The following is a 14,636-nucleotide window of genomic DNA, read 5'->3' on the forward strand; positions in this document are numbered from 1 at the left end:
ATAATAAGAACTATTTGAATGCCTTTTCTTCTGTGAGGTAAAAATATGCACAATATTGTCAGGCGATGACAATTGAAAAAGAAAAGAAATTTTTTTTTTATTTTTTATTTTTTATTTTTTTATACAGCCAAACTAAGCTTTCCACATTAACCGAAGCAGGTCCCACCACATTGAGTCTATAACCTGAAAACGAGGTAATAAAGATTTAGAAATGTATATAATCTGTTTGAACATCTTAAACTAAGTCATATATATGAACGAACAGAGTAGCTTAAGTAAATCCTTAAATAACTCCCAAAAGTTTCAATTTTGACTTACGTGAACATGTGCGGGGGGCGGCTTCGAGAGAGCTGAGGCCGCTTTATTGGGGAAAGTATCAAGTTCCTTAGAGTCATTGAGGGGTTGCTAACAGGGTGAGCACCAGCTCTTCTATTCCCAGTGTCAACTGGCACGCCAGCTTGTTTAGCCGGTGAGCCAATCGAAATATCAAAAGGACCACCTGAGTTTGAACTATTCTGTCGTGCCGGCCATATATCCTCTCTGGGCCCTGGAGTTTCAGGAGTGTTAACACGCCAATCTGCATGAAATAAGTCAAATGTCTTTGGAAATGTTCAAGCAAATATTACTTATAAAGTTTAGTGCTAGATGGTATTAACACTATCGCCATACTTCAAGCAAAAATCTGGAAAACATATATCCTTTTTTTTATTTTTTCACTTTTATTTTCGTATGATACAGCTGTTAATATATCGTAAACACTTCCCTAGTTAACATTATGTCAGTGCTTACAATGTCTTCCATGACTTTAGAAAGAGAAGGTTTACCTTTTCTAACAGATTCTCTATTATCCATCATGTTAGATGGGTTGGAGAACAAATCAGGCTCATTTCTTGAATAAAAGTTATTTGCGGGTTGGATAGCAGATCTTTTCACTGACTCGTACTCACTTCTCAATTGATCATACATTTCATCTAATTTCCTCTTCTGTCTGTTAAAGAAACAATTAGTAATATTAAAGTAGCATGCCCCAATAATAAACTGTGATCCACAGAAAATGTAACCAGAATGACAATACCTAGATTTCTCTGCAAATTTTTCCTGGAGCTCTTGCTTATCTTTGGATAAGGTCTCGATCTCTTGCTCCATCATTTGACATCTCTTGGCCATTTTCTGGTATGCAGTATGCACTTGCTCCAGTTTTTCTGTGAATTTTTCTTGCATTGCTTCACATTTCTGTCGGTATTGAGCTACTATTCGGTTCATCTGGTACTGCATTTCCAATTCCTTCTGTCCCATGTAGAACATCACGCTTCTGTATGCACTCTTCATTACTGGGCTTGATCAAGGAAATGTAAATGGCCCAATAGACTCCCAAAATATACACTATTTATCTTGGTATCAATAATTTAAAGGGAGAACTAGATACAACTGTAAATGCACCAGTCAATATCTCATTTAGGTTGCACTTTCCAACTTTTTTTTTCTTTCTTTTTTGATAGATTTTACTTTCCAACTAAAAAGAGTAATTTGTAACCACTAGTGATTAGACAACATATTAAGAAAAAGATACATATCTGAGGGGACACTCCAGCCATGGCCATCTGTAACACAACATTTTGCATGCATCAGAAACAACGCAAGTTAAAAGATGCAGAAGATTAACAAATTACCAAAGGAAAAGTGATAGCATGGAATAAGGAGTAGAATCCAATAGAAGATTACTAAAGGTGCAAATTAAATTTTATATAGTTATCAGCGGAATAATAGCTTACATTTGTCCATTCATCACTTGGGTTGACATCCACAGGTTTCATATGACTGCCAGGGGGAAACCCACAATAAGTTAGGTAGAATAAAAACCCTAGAAAGCCTGCTTAAGTAAGAATGTGACTAAGATGTACACGACACATATTTCAACATCCAAGCATTAAATAAATTTCACAGAAAATGACAACTATAATTGTTTCACAGCTGCTGTTTTACTTCTCACTCAAAATCAGCTCAAAGTAACTATTGAAGGAAATAGTCTTGGGAAAGTCGATCAAATAATCCAAATCTGTAGGTTTAGTAACCACTTTAAATGGTGCACAATCCTAGCTTCACTTCCTCTTTTCTATTTATGTGCCTAACAATTCTACACATCTAAGAGTAAACATTGTTTTTCAGACAACAGAGGCAAAACATATAAAAATTTATAACCATCATTATTCCGTGTCTCTTACCTCTTAGACAGCACTTGATCACAAGCTGGACATGATCCATCATTTGCAAGAATCTTGCTGGCATCTTCTGTGCCTTTAAACATTGTTAGGGAAACTATATAAAATCCATGAATCACCCCATTTTCATAAGGGAAAACATATTAACTTAATAAAACAACTGCTAAGTCAGTTTCTATGACCATGTGGATACACAAAAGGTGAAAACAGGTCGTGGCAATAGCTCGCCCGTCCAGTTCTCGCCAGCATGCATTGCATCTCATTGCCGCCTTTAAAAATTCACTGCTGATTCCATGAATATCTTGGGCATAATCATCTGAGAAGGGTGTATTGATACACATAAATATATATATATATATATATCTATATGCTACCTTACCTGAGCTCTACATAAGACATCAACAATGCTCATGGAAAAATCAACACCAGTGATGCTTCATCCAGTCAAAGATTTTAAAAAAAAAAGAAAAAAACAAAAAAACAAAAACGTTGGGAAATCAAGTACAAAATTTTTCAAGTGCCAAGGTTTGATTTATTTTCTGATATATATTAGTATGTTTGGGGTTCATTATATAATTACAGGAATTTTCATTTGAAATAGAGTAACTTCTAAATTTTTTAATATGAAAAACAAAATATCAAGTAGTAGATTGTATTAACAATTCAAATAATGATAACTGATAATTATTTTACTTTCTGTGCGTTTGTGTATTGGAATCGCACCTGAAAGATTAGGCGAAACACAAAAACCTGGATAACTCTGCTTGTCACTCGGTCTCTCAAACTATTCTCTGAAATTTTGTCGCTGAAGCCACCATATTAAGTATATTGCCCCAAATACAAATAAAAATAAAAAAAATAGAAGGAGAAAATCAGAATTTTAGTGGGAAAAGATTCGGACATATGAAAACACCAAAAGCTCGGTCATGATTTTGACTTTGCCTCGAAATTTCAACCTCTATCATTTCCCAAACTGAAGCAAACTCAGAGAAGAAAGAAATGAAACCCTAGCAGAACTTGGCGTCGATCAGATTGTGCTCAAACTGTATGAACTTCTCCAAAAGCCAAACAACCAACCAAAAGAGAATCACCAAAAACAAAAAAATTAAAAAAAAATAAAATAAAAAAATAAAAACTGTTAAAATTAAAAAAAATCTGGAGCAGAAAATTAGGTTTCCAAGAGAAATGGCGCGAAAAAAAAATATATAAAAAAAATCGAAGAATTTCCATACCCGAACCTTTTTTTTGGAGGCAATTCCGATCGGAGAAGTAAAAAGAACCTGCACCTCTCAGACAAAGAACGAAGGCGTTTTTTCAATGCGGTACTCCAGACCTCCGGTTGGGAATCGGATTTGGCGGGAAAAGCTTCTTGCTGTGTAAGATGAAGAATGGCTTCGATTCGAATCGGATATGGCGGCAAATATCTCCCCGTTTTGGCTTCTCTGTCTTTCTCTCTCTTCAAAATAATCGTATTTTCAAAATGAGAAACTATTAATGTGAGCCTTTTTGGGCTTACGAAATAATGGTCCAGGTCCAGCCGCCTCAGACCCGGTATGACCTTCTATATCTATTATCATATTTATTATGTATTTTATATATTCTTTTTATAAATAATTGTAAATATCTCAAATACGATAGTGCTATATGTATTTGTTCAGAATAATAATATAATATTTTTAATTAATTACACATGGACACACAATAATATGGTCATATTTTATTGTAATTAAACTGTTTTAAATATTTTAACTAAATATTCTTTCAAAAAAAATATTTTAACTAAATATAATATTGCATATAAAAATTTAACGTTACACGCTATGTTTGGATTAATGACATAAAATATTGTGATTCACGTACATTAATGAGAGGAGATGTATGCTTGCACGATAAGAAACTCAGGGTCTTAAATACCATGTGTCTGTGACAAGTGACAACCATCAAATTGCAACTTGCAACTAGTGTGACAATATAAAATAATAATAATATTAAATTATGGTTTTTTTGATTTAATCATTTGCAATAATTTTTACATTTTAATACCTCAAATTCATAATTTTTAAATATAAATATAAATATGTCACCAATTAAATCTGGCAATAACAAATTATAATTTTAAATATCATATTTCGTTGAATATTGAGGGGAGAATCTTCATTAATTTTCTAAAGAAAAATATTAAATAAATTATCTATTTTATTGGAACCGATATCAGTAATTATTTGATTGGATTGGTACAGTATTTTTTAGTTTTGATTAATTAAATTCATTTTTTAATCATCATCATCGTTATTATTATTATTATTATTATTTTACAATAATTATTTGAATTTTGTAAAAATTATTATTATTATTATTATTTCGGCAATAACTACCTTAATTTTGTAAAGTTAGGCTCAAGACTTAGCCAATCATAAACCATTTCTAGCTTCAAAATCTAGCTATAACAATCAAGTGCCAAAATTATTGTTTTTATATACAATAATTATAGATTCAAAATTTACACATAAAAAATTATTATTATTATTATTTGGAACAAAATCAATATACAAAAGATATAAGTACAATCCTGACAAATAGGACGTAATTTACACACCAAATTATTGTTATTATTTTAAAAAAATCAATAAATCACTATACAAAAGTTATAAGTACAATCATGACAAATGTGCATGCACTTTAAGTCGCTGAAAATGCAACAAGACAAGAATACAGAGATGGAAAGGACTGTAGTATGCATGGCTTCCTAATCCCAAATTTCCAATCTACATTTTAAAAAACGAGACAGGATGAGGACATTTTTATAATTTATCTCTGAATGGAAAACAAAATTCCCAGTATCATCTCACTGTCTCGAGTCACTTAAAATTAAAAAATGACATATATTTCTAATATTTATTGAATTTAAAAAAAATATTTTTATTAAATAATACAATTTATATTTTTTTTATTATATGATTTTGTATTTTGTTTATATTGAAAGGTTTCAAAATAAAGCAAAGTATCTTTCTTTAGCTTTGTTAATACTTAGGGTCTCCTTTACCATATTGAAATTACATATGGAATGTGAAGCATTTAAACTATTCTCTTTAAAAAAACTTTATCTTTATTTTGATTTTTTTTCCTTCCTTTTCACTCTTTTAACATAATAAATCAAGTTGTCTTTTTTAAAATAATCTAACTGAAAATAATTATTGACGATAATTTTGAAATTGTAAATTCAAGATTAATGATGAGATCAAATTCTAAATTTATAAGAAAAAAAGAAAAACTTGGATTGAGTTTATCACAGTGAAAATAAGAAAAAAAAAATTTTTGACGAATAACTTTGACACGATATATTAGAAATCATCAAGGCTAGGAGGGAGCTATATTTCCCCCAAAAAAAAAAAAAAAAAAGGCTAGTGGGGACCGTGGCAGGTATATTTGCTTAAAAATAAAAATAAAAATAAAAAATAAAAAAACAGTTTTAAGACAATTTGTATAAAATCGAAGATATTTTTGTTACCACGTACACACATATTTCAATGGCGGTCTCCTGCGCGACGACAGTCCTCAAAAGTTGCCACGTGTACTAGACCCCGCAACCACAAAAAATATCCTCTAGTTTATGCCAGCTGTTAATCGAGGGATAGGCCCCGCTAGAGAGAGAGAGAGAGAGAGAGAGAGAAAGATAGCGGTGGATTATAGTGAGAGAAACCGAAGATTTTCTCGGGAAAATATAGGATTTTTGGTGGGAGATTTTCTTTAGACTGGGGAAAAACTTGACAGATATAGGGATTTAGGAAAGTTGGGGAGAGAGAGAGAGAGAGAGAGAGAGAGAGAGAGAGAGAGATTGTTTAGATCCCCCTGAGAGAGAATTTGGAGTGGCAAAATTCCAGATTAAAAGAGAGAGAAAGTGGAGTGGTAGAGAGAGAGAGAGAGAGAGAGAGAGAGAGAGAGAGAGAGAAAGGAAGATGAAGATACAGTGCAACGTGTGCGAGGTGGCGGAGGCCAACGTTCTATGCTGTGCGGACGAAGCGGCGCTTTGCTGGGCTTGCGACGAGAAGGTTCACGCCGCCAACAAGCTCGCCAGCAAACACCAGAGGGTTCCTTTGGCGAGCTCTTCTTCTCATATGCCTAAATGTGATATCTGCCAGGTATTTTACACACACCTTTGTTGAGTTTTGCTTTCTTATTCTGTGATGCTTAAATTCCGTGTAGTCTTTCTCTCTTTGGTTGCTGGGAAAATTTTGGTCAAAAGGATTGACTGTTCGCATCTGTTTCTTTGGAAGAAATGAGGAATTTAAAGGGCGCCAGTAAAAAAAAAAAAAAAAAAGAAAAAAAAGAAAAAAAAAAAAAAGGAAGCAAAAAAAGAAGTTAGGAGGCATAGAGAGTAGGGCATGTTGAGGTCTCAAACGGTGAACGCTTGGCATTTAATTATTAGTTAATAAAAGTTAGGATTCTCAAAAGTGAACCCTTTTTTTTTTTTCTTTTTGGGTTTTTTCTGAAAGAATGTTGTTTGTCAAGCTCAAACTTTGAGCAGGGGGTTGCGCAGTACTTTAATCCTTCTACTTCTGTTGTTTGCTCTCCTACTTCATTTCACTTAATCCGTTTCTCATGAACTTCGAAGCATTTTCATTGCTTTGATGCTGTTACTATCGGTGGAATTGAAAGTATAATGCTCTTTTCTGCTTTTGAATGTTATTCCCCCTAAGATTGTTTTTATTTTGAACGTTATTTGATTTGTGTTCATGTTAGGTTTTTGGAACATGGAATCGATAAGGGGGAAAGGAAAAATGAAGAGAAATGAAAATCAAACACGATATTTATAGAATGCTCATATTGGTTTTCGTTGTCATTTTTATGTAGTTTTCTTTTACCAAGTTATGCAAATTAATATATTACGTACTTATGCATGTGCCTATATGTATTTACATGGGTGCGTGTGTTCCTTTTCCATACAGGAATCTACTCTTGAGACATAACCTAAAAGCTTGGGCAGAAGCTCATCATTTATTAGAATTCTTATTGCTTGAATTATTATTTTTTTATTTTTTTATTTTTTTTTTGAGCCATTAACAATTTCAGTTGGCACGTTTGTGAAATGTGCGCATTTGCAATATCAGTTTTTAATTTAACTGTGAAGGAAGCTCTTTTTCGTTTCAATACCATGAATTTACTTTTATTTAGGAATTGGTTGAGAATCTTCTCTCTCTCTCTCTCTCTTCCCCCTATTTTTTGGTTTTTATTTTGATAGTTAACTATTTGAAAGAGCTTTGCTTTTTTTTATGGTATTCATTTTCAGCACAATGCACGGGGAAGCGTGCTATCCTTTTTTCCCCCTGTTTTAAAGATAAACTTTTGAGTGAGAAGCATTTTTGAATTTTTGTTTGGGTTAACTTTTTAATTTTGACTGCTTCTTCTAATCAGCTCTCTTCTTGGTGATCTATTTTGTCTTGACCATAACTTGCAGGAAATGGTTGGCTATTTCTTCTGTCTAGAGGATCGAGCTTTACTTTGCCGAAAATGTGATGTTGCCATACATACTGCTAATTCCTTTGTGGCTGGTCATCAAAGGTTCCTGCTAACGGGTGTGAAAGTTGGTCTTGAGCCTACTGAACCTGGTGGGTCCTCTTGTTCTGGCAAGTCACTCTCTGGGGAAAAAAGGTCAGAAACTAAATCTCGTCCTGTGTCTAAAAGGGAGAACCTAATGCCATTGGCTGGTGAGCACAACAATGTATTACCAGTCCATGATGGTGGAGTTCAAGACTTTGTAGGACCAAATGTGGCATTCAGTGGGGGTTCTTTGGATGGAGGCATTCCACAATGGCACATGGATGACTTTATTGGATTAACTGAATTTAATCAGAATTATGAGTACATGGGTAATGGATCATCCAAGGTATGTTCTGAGCTATACCATAGTCTAGTACAGGTCATTGTTAGTGTCCTTTAAATTTTTCTTTTTACCTTTTTGGAAAGTCATACTTGTTTGTTTAACAAGGCTAATTTTATATTATTTTTATTTTTATTTTTTTCCCCCTGGGATCAAGTAGATTGACTAATGCATAGTTGGCTAAATTTCTTTATTCATGCTTGTTTCTTTGACAGTGCTAATTTTTTCCTTTTTTCTAGAAAGAAAGAAACTGCTTAGATTGTGTAGAATGACTAATACATACTCTTATCATGCTTGTTATTTTGAGAATGGTAATTTTTTTTAGTAACTTCTATGATTATGTGCATTGATCGATGCATATCTGGCTAAGCTTCTCTATCATCTGTCGATTGCTGCACAGACTTGCATGTATTTGCACTTGCGTAGAAAGTGAAAGCATAAAGGCTCAGTTACATATCCTGCAAAAATATTTTCATATGCTTGTAATACAATACGGTAGGAATTCTTAGCAAAACATGAGATCAATGCCTTGATCTGATGGATGAGATGTAGGTTTTAAACAAAGCCTCTTAATTTTGAGAGTTATCTTAATATTATTTGGGTAACAGAAGCTGCTTTCTTTTGGTGGTTTTGCTGGCCATGAAATCAGTATGTGCATAAGAAATCTGATCCGCATTTAGGTTCTACTTTGCATTTAGAGGGGAAATCATCTTGTGGTTATTTGAGAGAGACCTTCAAGCATTAGTATGCTACATATTCATGGATATTTGATGTGGCCAGTCTTATTTTTTGGGTTGTAAAGCCTGAGCGGTTTGAAATTTTTTAAGATTACTCTTTGGTATTTCTGTTGGCTATTAGCACTTAATACTTTACTATTTTAGCTTAATTATGTCTTTCATAAGCCCTTGCTGGTGTTGAAGCCATGGGGAGAGGTTGGCAGTTGTTTTGCTGGCCATGAAACCAGTATGTGCATAAGAAATCTGATCTGTATTTAAATTGTACATTGCATTTAGATAGAAAATCATTTTGTGGTTATTTGAGAGAGACTTTCAAGCACTAGTGAGCTACCTACTCATGAATATTTGATGTGGGCCAGTTGTGTATTTTGGGTTGTAAAGCCTGAGCAGTTTGAAATTTTTTAAGATTACTCTGGTGTTTCTGTTGTCTATTAGCTCTTAGTAAGGGGGCAATTTAGCTTAATTAATTCTTTCATAAGCTCTTCCTGGTGCTGAAGCCATGGAAAGTGGTTGGCCGAATGTGAAAATATTTCTCCTCTTTTTTTCTTTTAAAATTATTTTGCTTGTGGCTAATACGGTTGATAAAAAACTTGTGGCTTACATCATGCTAAGCCAGATGCAGCCACTCTTCTCTCTCTCCCCATGTATATTTTTTCTCCTGGCTGTAATTTACAAGTGGGAAAACTGTTATCTGTTTTATGTTAGAAATATCCTTAAACCTGGCTATAGCAAAATAAGTGCCTCTCAAATAATAATAATAATAATAAAAAGAACTTCTACAAAAAGGAAAATGTAACCATAATAGTCCTTTATGGAAGTTATTTGTAATGTAACTTATCACTGCATATTTTGTGAAATATATTTGCTGTGCAATTTGTGAGTTTCTCATAAGGTTATGCGCATCTCTATTAAAAAATCTAACACCCTTTTTGGTGTCAACTTGTTTGAAACGTGTTATCAAACATGTTTTTATCTTCATTGTCTGACAACAAATGGAAACATTGGGTGGCTATGTATTCTATAAGAAGTGTCAAAAGTGTTATAAAGAGAAACTTGGAATGTTTTTTTGTCATTTGGCGTTTGAATATATTTGTTCTATAACATATCAAGCTGAATATGATGGCTCCAACCAGGTTCTCAATTTTATATTTAGCCCTTAAAACCTTATATTATTCTAATGGTTATAAAATATGGACATCATGACAAAAAAACTGCAGGTTAAAAATATGCGAAGACTTATTATGAAATTAGAATATGTACATATATGGCTATATTAATAGTTAGTTGTAGTTTTCTTGCATCATATATGCTCATTGGCTAGATGGATTATTGAACATATACATGTCAGGTGTACAGGGACATGGATTTCTAATTTTTACGTGTCCCACTTGTTCCTTGTCATGTGTCTAAGCTTGTTGGAGTATTTCTGTCCTCAACTTTGTCAATTTTGAATTCCCACTTGTTCCTTATCATGTGTCTAAGCTTGTTGGAGTATTTCTGTCCTCAACTTTGTCAATTTTGAATTCGCAGACTTGCAAATGGAGATACATAGCTATATAAGTTTTCGTGGTCAAAATGTTTTAGTTGTAGTTTCCACTTTTCAAGTGTAGCTATCACACACACACCCACACACACACACACACACACACATAGATATATATATATATATATATATTAGCTCTGGTTTTACGGTTGAAAACAGCTCATGACTCTGTGTCTTTCTTATGATAAACTTACCAGACTGATAATGGTAAGCTTGGGGATTGTGATTCGTCAATTTCAAAAGCAGCTGAGGAAGAGCTTGATGATGATGAGTGCCTAGGTCAGGTACCAGAGGCGACCTGGACAGTGCCACAGATACCTTCACCACCTACAGCCTCGGGTTTATACTGGCCAAAAAGTTCTTATAGTTCATTTGATTGTCCAGTGTCTGTTCCTGACATATGTTACTCCCCCATGGAAAACGTGCCCGCTTGTCAAACTAATACTTTTGTCTCGAAACGGCGAAGGCAATTCTAATCCCTGCATAATTTGCCATTCTTAAGTTGGGTTCTTGGAGATTTACAGCAACTCGTTTATGTACCTGTGGTTATAGCCTCCTATGTGTTATTCACTTCACAGATCACACCAAATCATCAGATCAAAATAAGTGGTGCGTCCGTGCAAGCAATGTGCATGGGATCCTACATGATAATTTTTGTCTTTTTCACACTTTGCCATACAAGGCTTGTTTTTATCAATACAAGGTTTGTTGTTAGAGTAGAAAACAAATTGAAGTATGTTCTGTTAATGTATATAGGATATATACATTGACATACTTAAGTAGGTTTATAATTGGATGGACACCTGGAAATAGGGTTAAATTTGTAGTGGTTTTTCTAGTGTTGTTAACCATACATTCTTCGTTGGCTGCCCTAATTCCTTTGTATTGGTTTTAAGGGTTTCAATTCTGTTGAGGTTGGACTTCAATTCTGGCTGCCCTAACTTCCTTTTTTATTTTTATTTTTTTTAGTTAACCAAAAAGAATTGCTTGACGTAATTGGTTTGATCAGTGGTGTAAATGTTTCAGCAGGCAGAGGCCTCAATGAACGGCTAGTGATGTGTATACTGCTTTCCTGTTACGAAAGCATTTTCTTTCACATTTTATGCATTTTGATTTTTATGCCACATGAGAAACACTTGCATAACAAATTTTATACTTCTCTGAGGTTTTAACGTATGTCCTCCTAAAATAGTATGGTTTGTAGTCAAATTTGTGAATAGGTTCTACTGAGATCGTTATGATGAGGACTTCTTCTTGGTTAAAAAAAACAAAAAAAGGGAGGAATTTTCGTCTTTGAAATTGATGCGTAGTGTACCGATCTGGTTAAGAATGTATATGTGTATTTTTGATAGAGAATTGGTTCAGAACTTGGAAGCTTGGAATTTAAATGAATAACATCAAATGTTTGAAGTTTGAAATCCACTGAAATAAAAAATATATATATTATGTAAAAGAGAAAAGTATTTTATTTTTTTCCAAGAGAATAAAAAATTTTAGTTCTTTTGCTTTTGGTCAAAACGATAGAGATCTTTCAAGATAAAGAGTCAAATAAATACTTATCCAAGAGATTAAAAAAAATTAGCTTTTTTGTATTTTGGACGAAAATTTAGATGATTAGTTGAGTGATTTGAATTGTGCTTTAATGAATACAAATTTATGCTTTCATTAATACAAAGTAAGGATGTTCAATTATGGAAACTATTCACTTTGTATCATTTGGACTACTGTTATAAATCTACATATCAACTTTCTTGGCGATTTTTTTTTTTTTTTTTTTTGGTTTTTTCAGAAGAAAACCCCTTCTGTGTGATTGCGACTTTGGAAATGAACAATAGCAGGTGAATTTACAGTAAAATGTGGGAGCAAAAAGGATAAATAATTAACCTTGAAAATTAACACCTAATGAAATATTATATTTTCATCTATATATGCTCTTTATTTTTTATTTTTTAACAATATAACACTCATTTTTTCTAGCTACTATTTCTACCAGTTGCAGTTTTGTTGTTACATAAAATTATGTAAATATTTCTTGAATTCCTAAAATAAATTTAATTGATTAAAATAAAAAATTTTAAGCTGTCAATTTTCAGATTTTTCAAATTAACCATTATATTAGTTTACAGATTCGCTCTCTCTTTCCCCTACTGTCTACTGCCCACCACCACCATTTTGTCCTTTGGCCTCCTTAAGAATAAGTTCCAAAAGCTTCTCATACATACCAATGGCAGATTCAAGCATATCAATAGCTCTACTCCTATCTTTCTCTGCAACTCTCACTACATCTTCCATTTCCATCGTCTCCTTCATTCCCAAACCCATCATCAATTCTTCTCCACAAAACCCAATTCTCCATTCCTCACTTCCATTATTCGAGCCACCACCACCACTACCAGCACCACTTCCATCACTACCAGCACCACTTCCATGGCCTTTCCCATAACTAATTCCCTTAGCCACCACCATATCACTGATCATGCTTCCCATGGTGTTTCCAAGCTCTATTACCACTTTCCCTCTTTCAACATCCCAAACCCATACGCTCCCATCTTCCGAAGCAGTTATCAGATTCCTTCCCTCCTTCACCATAGCCAACGATACGACCGGACCTTCGTGCTTTTCCGTCCATTCCACCAGTTCGTGACCTGGGTTTGCTAATTCTCTGCTTCCGGCATTAATGGATGCTTTGTAGACCGACCCATCTGACCCAGCGGCATAGAACTCCGATTCCGTCGGATCGAGAACAATTCCTAGAATGCCGCATCGAAAAGACACCGTTTTGAGTTGGGTTCCGCGCAAGAGACTCCAGAACTTGCAGGTGAAATCCAACGAGGAAGAGATTATCTGGGAAGTGCAGAGTCCAGATCCGAAAACAATGGCTGTCACCGAATCGGAATGCGCGGTGAATTTTTGCATTATCGCATAGTCGGAATTTTCATTTTCCGACGAACCCATGAGTTGGAAGATCGGGACGACTGCAATGGTGCCGTCGTCGCTGCCGGAAACCAGTAGCGACCCGTCGTCGCTGATTCCGAGGCAAGAAACGGGTTTACTGTGTGAAGGAAGTGATTTTAGGATATCTCCAGATGGGAGTGAGAGAGCATAAACACAGCCAGAGAGTCCGCCGGCGAAGATGAGCGCCCCATCGGAAGTTGCGGTGATCGGAGCGACGGGCTCGGGAACAGGGAGGTTGTGGAAGGCGGTGGAAGACCACCAGTTGTAGAGGTGGATGGAACCGCAAGCGGTGGTGGGGGAGATATGGGATGCGGCGATGAAGGTGTTGCCGGCGACAGCGAGTCCCCGGCGAGGTGACCGGCTATCGGAGAAATGGGTTAGAATGGCGCCGGAGGAAGCGTCATGGGCAATAATGGGACCGTCAGGCGAGCTTGTGAGGATGATTTCGTATGGGGAAGAAGATGACATTGTTGTTTTTCTGGTTAGGCAACGAGACATAAGGGCCCACAAAAAAAAAAAAAAAAAAAGGGAGATTTAAGGAAAAAGTTGAATGATGAATAATGGTGGGAAAGTGGAGAGGGAGTGTTTCGATGGGTTTAAACTTTAAAGAGAAAGTGAGAGTGCTTTGGAGTGCTTTGGGCGTTGAAAACAAGGAGCTTATGATGATCAAATTTGGCAGCTTGTGTGTTTTAGTTAAAGTTTTGAGGTGTTATAAATGGTTATTTATGGTGGCATAGTTTGCATGAATTTGTTTCCTTTTGCAATTTTGGGACTAGCTGAGCTACTTGGTTTGTTATCAATATTCAATAGCTTTGAGGTGGCTTCGCAGGGTTGGTTTTGGATTTATATGGTATTTGAATTATCATATTCTAAAGCTTGTAATGGAGCAAAATTAGTCCCCTAAGTAACGCATGAATCTTCACACCCTTACTTTTTAACAGCTAAAAAGTCACCAAGTGAAATTTTGGACTTAATGTTTGTTGGACTAATGTTGTACACTTTACAAGTTTTAAGGATATCAATGCAAATGTTGAAACGGATATTGGTTCCAAAAGACCTAAATTTTTTGAATAAAATTACAAATTCGTAAAAAAGCTTCACTCGACCTCTATGCTAACTTCTTATAATGCTTTGTCGTGCTCAAAAATAAACCTTTTATTTTTTATTTTATTTTTTAATCTTATAAAAATAAAAAGCTTGTCTGAATGATTGATTCATCTCGGTAAATTTTGTTTTGAATCAATTCGCAAAATTCCATCTAATCATCCACCCCTGAATATATTTATGTTTGGCTTGTCAGTAAA

The 14,636-nt window shown here is 34.6% G+C and overlaps 3 protein-coding genes across 16 annotated transcripts; 1 reads left to right on the forward strand and 2 right to left on the reverse strand.

Annotated features, from left to right (window-relative positions):
* Window position 1: 1 nt before the first annotated feature.
* LOC107432595 (E3 ubiquitin-protein ligase CCNB1IP1 homolog) lies at window positions 2-3,741 on the reverse strand. Of its 14 annotated transcripts, none has more exons than XM_048465955.2 (11): window positions 3,458-3,738; window positions 3,176-3,262; window positions 2,943-3,024; window positions 2,413-2,535; window positions 2,223-2,295; window positions 1,773-1,818; window positions 1,571-1,601; window positions 1,076-1,331; window positions 825-988; window positions 319-577; window positions 2-183 (listed from the first exon to the last, which is right to left on the reverse strand). In XM_048465955.2, the coding sequence occupies exons 4-11, from the start codon at window positions 2,480-2,482 to the stop codon at window positions 177-179; spliced, it is 906 nt and encodes a 301-aa protein (XP_048321912.2). In that variant the 5' UTR covers window positions 2,483-2,535; window positions 2,943-3,024; window positions 3,176-3,262; window positions 3,458-3,738; the 3' UTR covers window positions 2-176. The 14 variants fall into 14 exon arrangements, with proteins under 14 accessions (XP_048321912.2, XP_015899262.3, XP_024935275.3 ...); XM_016043776.4 differs by having other exon boundaries at window positions 3,176-3,271; XM_025079507.3 differs by having other exon boundaries at window positions 3,452-3,738.
* A 2,118-nt stretch (window positions 3,742-5,859) lies between these two features.
* On the forward strand, window positions 5,860-11,303 carry LOC107432609 (B-box zinc finger protein 22). Its single transcript, XM_016043791.4, has 3 exons — window positions 5,860-6,358; window positions 7,675-8,103; window positions 10,575-11,303. The coding sequence occupies exons 1-3, from the start codon at window positions 6,176-6,178 to the stop codon at window positions 10,851-10,853; spliced, it is 891 nt and encodes a 296-aa protein (XP_015899277.1). The 5' UTR covers window positions 5,860-6,175; the 3' UTR covers window positions 10,854-11,303.
* A 1,111-nt stretch (window positions 11,304-12,414) lies between these two features.
* On the reverse strand, window positions 12,415-14,359 carry LOC107432600 (protein ROOT INITIATION DEFECTIVE 3). Its single transcript, XM_016043784.4, has one exon. It carries the CDS (start codon window positions 13,828-13,830, stop codon window positions 12,529-12,531), a length of 1,302 nt encoding a protein of 433 aa, XP_015899270.2. The 5' UTR covers window positions 13,831-14,359; the 3' UTR covers window positions 12,415-12,528.
* Window positions 14,360-14,636: the final 277 nt, after the last annotated feature.

Source organism: Ziziphus jujuba, chromosome 11 (genome assembly GCF_031755915.1).
Source record: "Ziziphus jujuba cultivar Dongzao chromosome 11, ASM3175591v1".
Classification (NCBI taxonomy): domain Eukaryota; kingdom Viridiplantae; phylum Streptophyta; class Magnoliopsida; order Rosales; family Rhamnaceae; genus Ziziphus; species Ziziphus jujuba.

What these genes read in the sequence shown, in the direction of transcription:
- LOC107432595 (XM_048465955.2), bottom strand. Translation starts at nt 2,482, where the DNA reads ATGAGATGCAATGCATGCTGGCGAGAACTGGACGGGCGAGCTATTGCC. An exon ending in GACCTGTTTTCACCTTTTGT is followed by an intron (nt 2,296 to 2,412) that starts GTATCCACATGG and finishes CAATGTTTAAAG; the next exon opens with GCACAGAAGATGCCAGCAAG. An exon ending in TGGAGTGTCCCCTCAGATAT is followed by an intron (nt 1,332 to 1,570) that starts GTATCTTTTTCT and finishes GATCAAGCCCAG; the next exon opens with TAATGAAGAGTGCATACAGA.
- LOC107432609 (XM_016043791.4), top strand. Translation starts at nt 6,176, where the DNA reads ATGAAGATACAGTGCAACGTGTGCGAGGTGGCGGAGGCCAACGTTCTA. An exon ending in CTAAATGTGATATCTGCCAG is followed by an intron (nt 6,359 to 7,674) that starts GTATTTTACACA and finishes CATAACTTGCAG; the next exon opens with GAAATGGTTGGCTATTTCTT. An exon ending in TGGGTAATGGATCATCCAAG is followed by an intron (nt 8,104 to 10,574) that starts GTATGTTCTGAG and finishes TAAACTTACCAG; the next exon opens with ACTGATAATGGTAAGCTTGG.
- LOC107432600 (XM_016043784.4), bottom strand. Translation starts at nt 13,830, where the DNA reads ATGTCTCGTTGCCTAACCAGAAAAACAACAATGTCATCTTCTTCCCCA.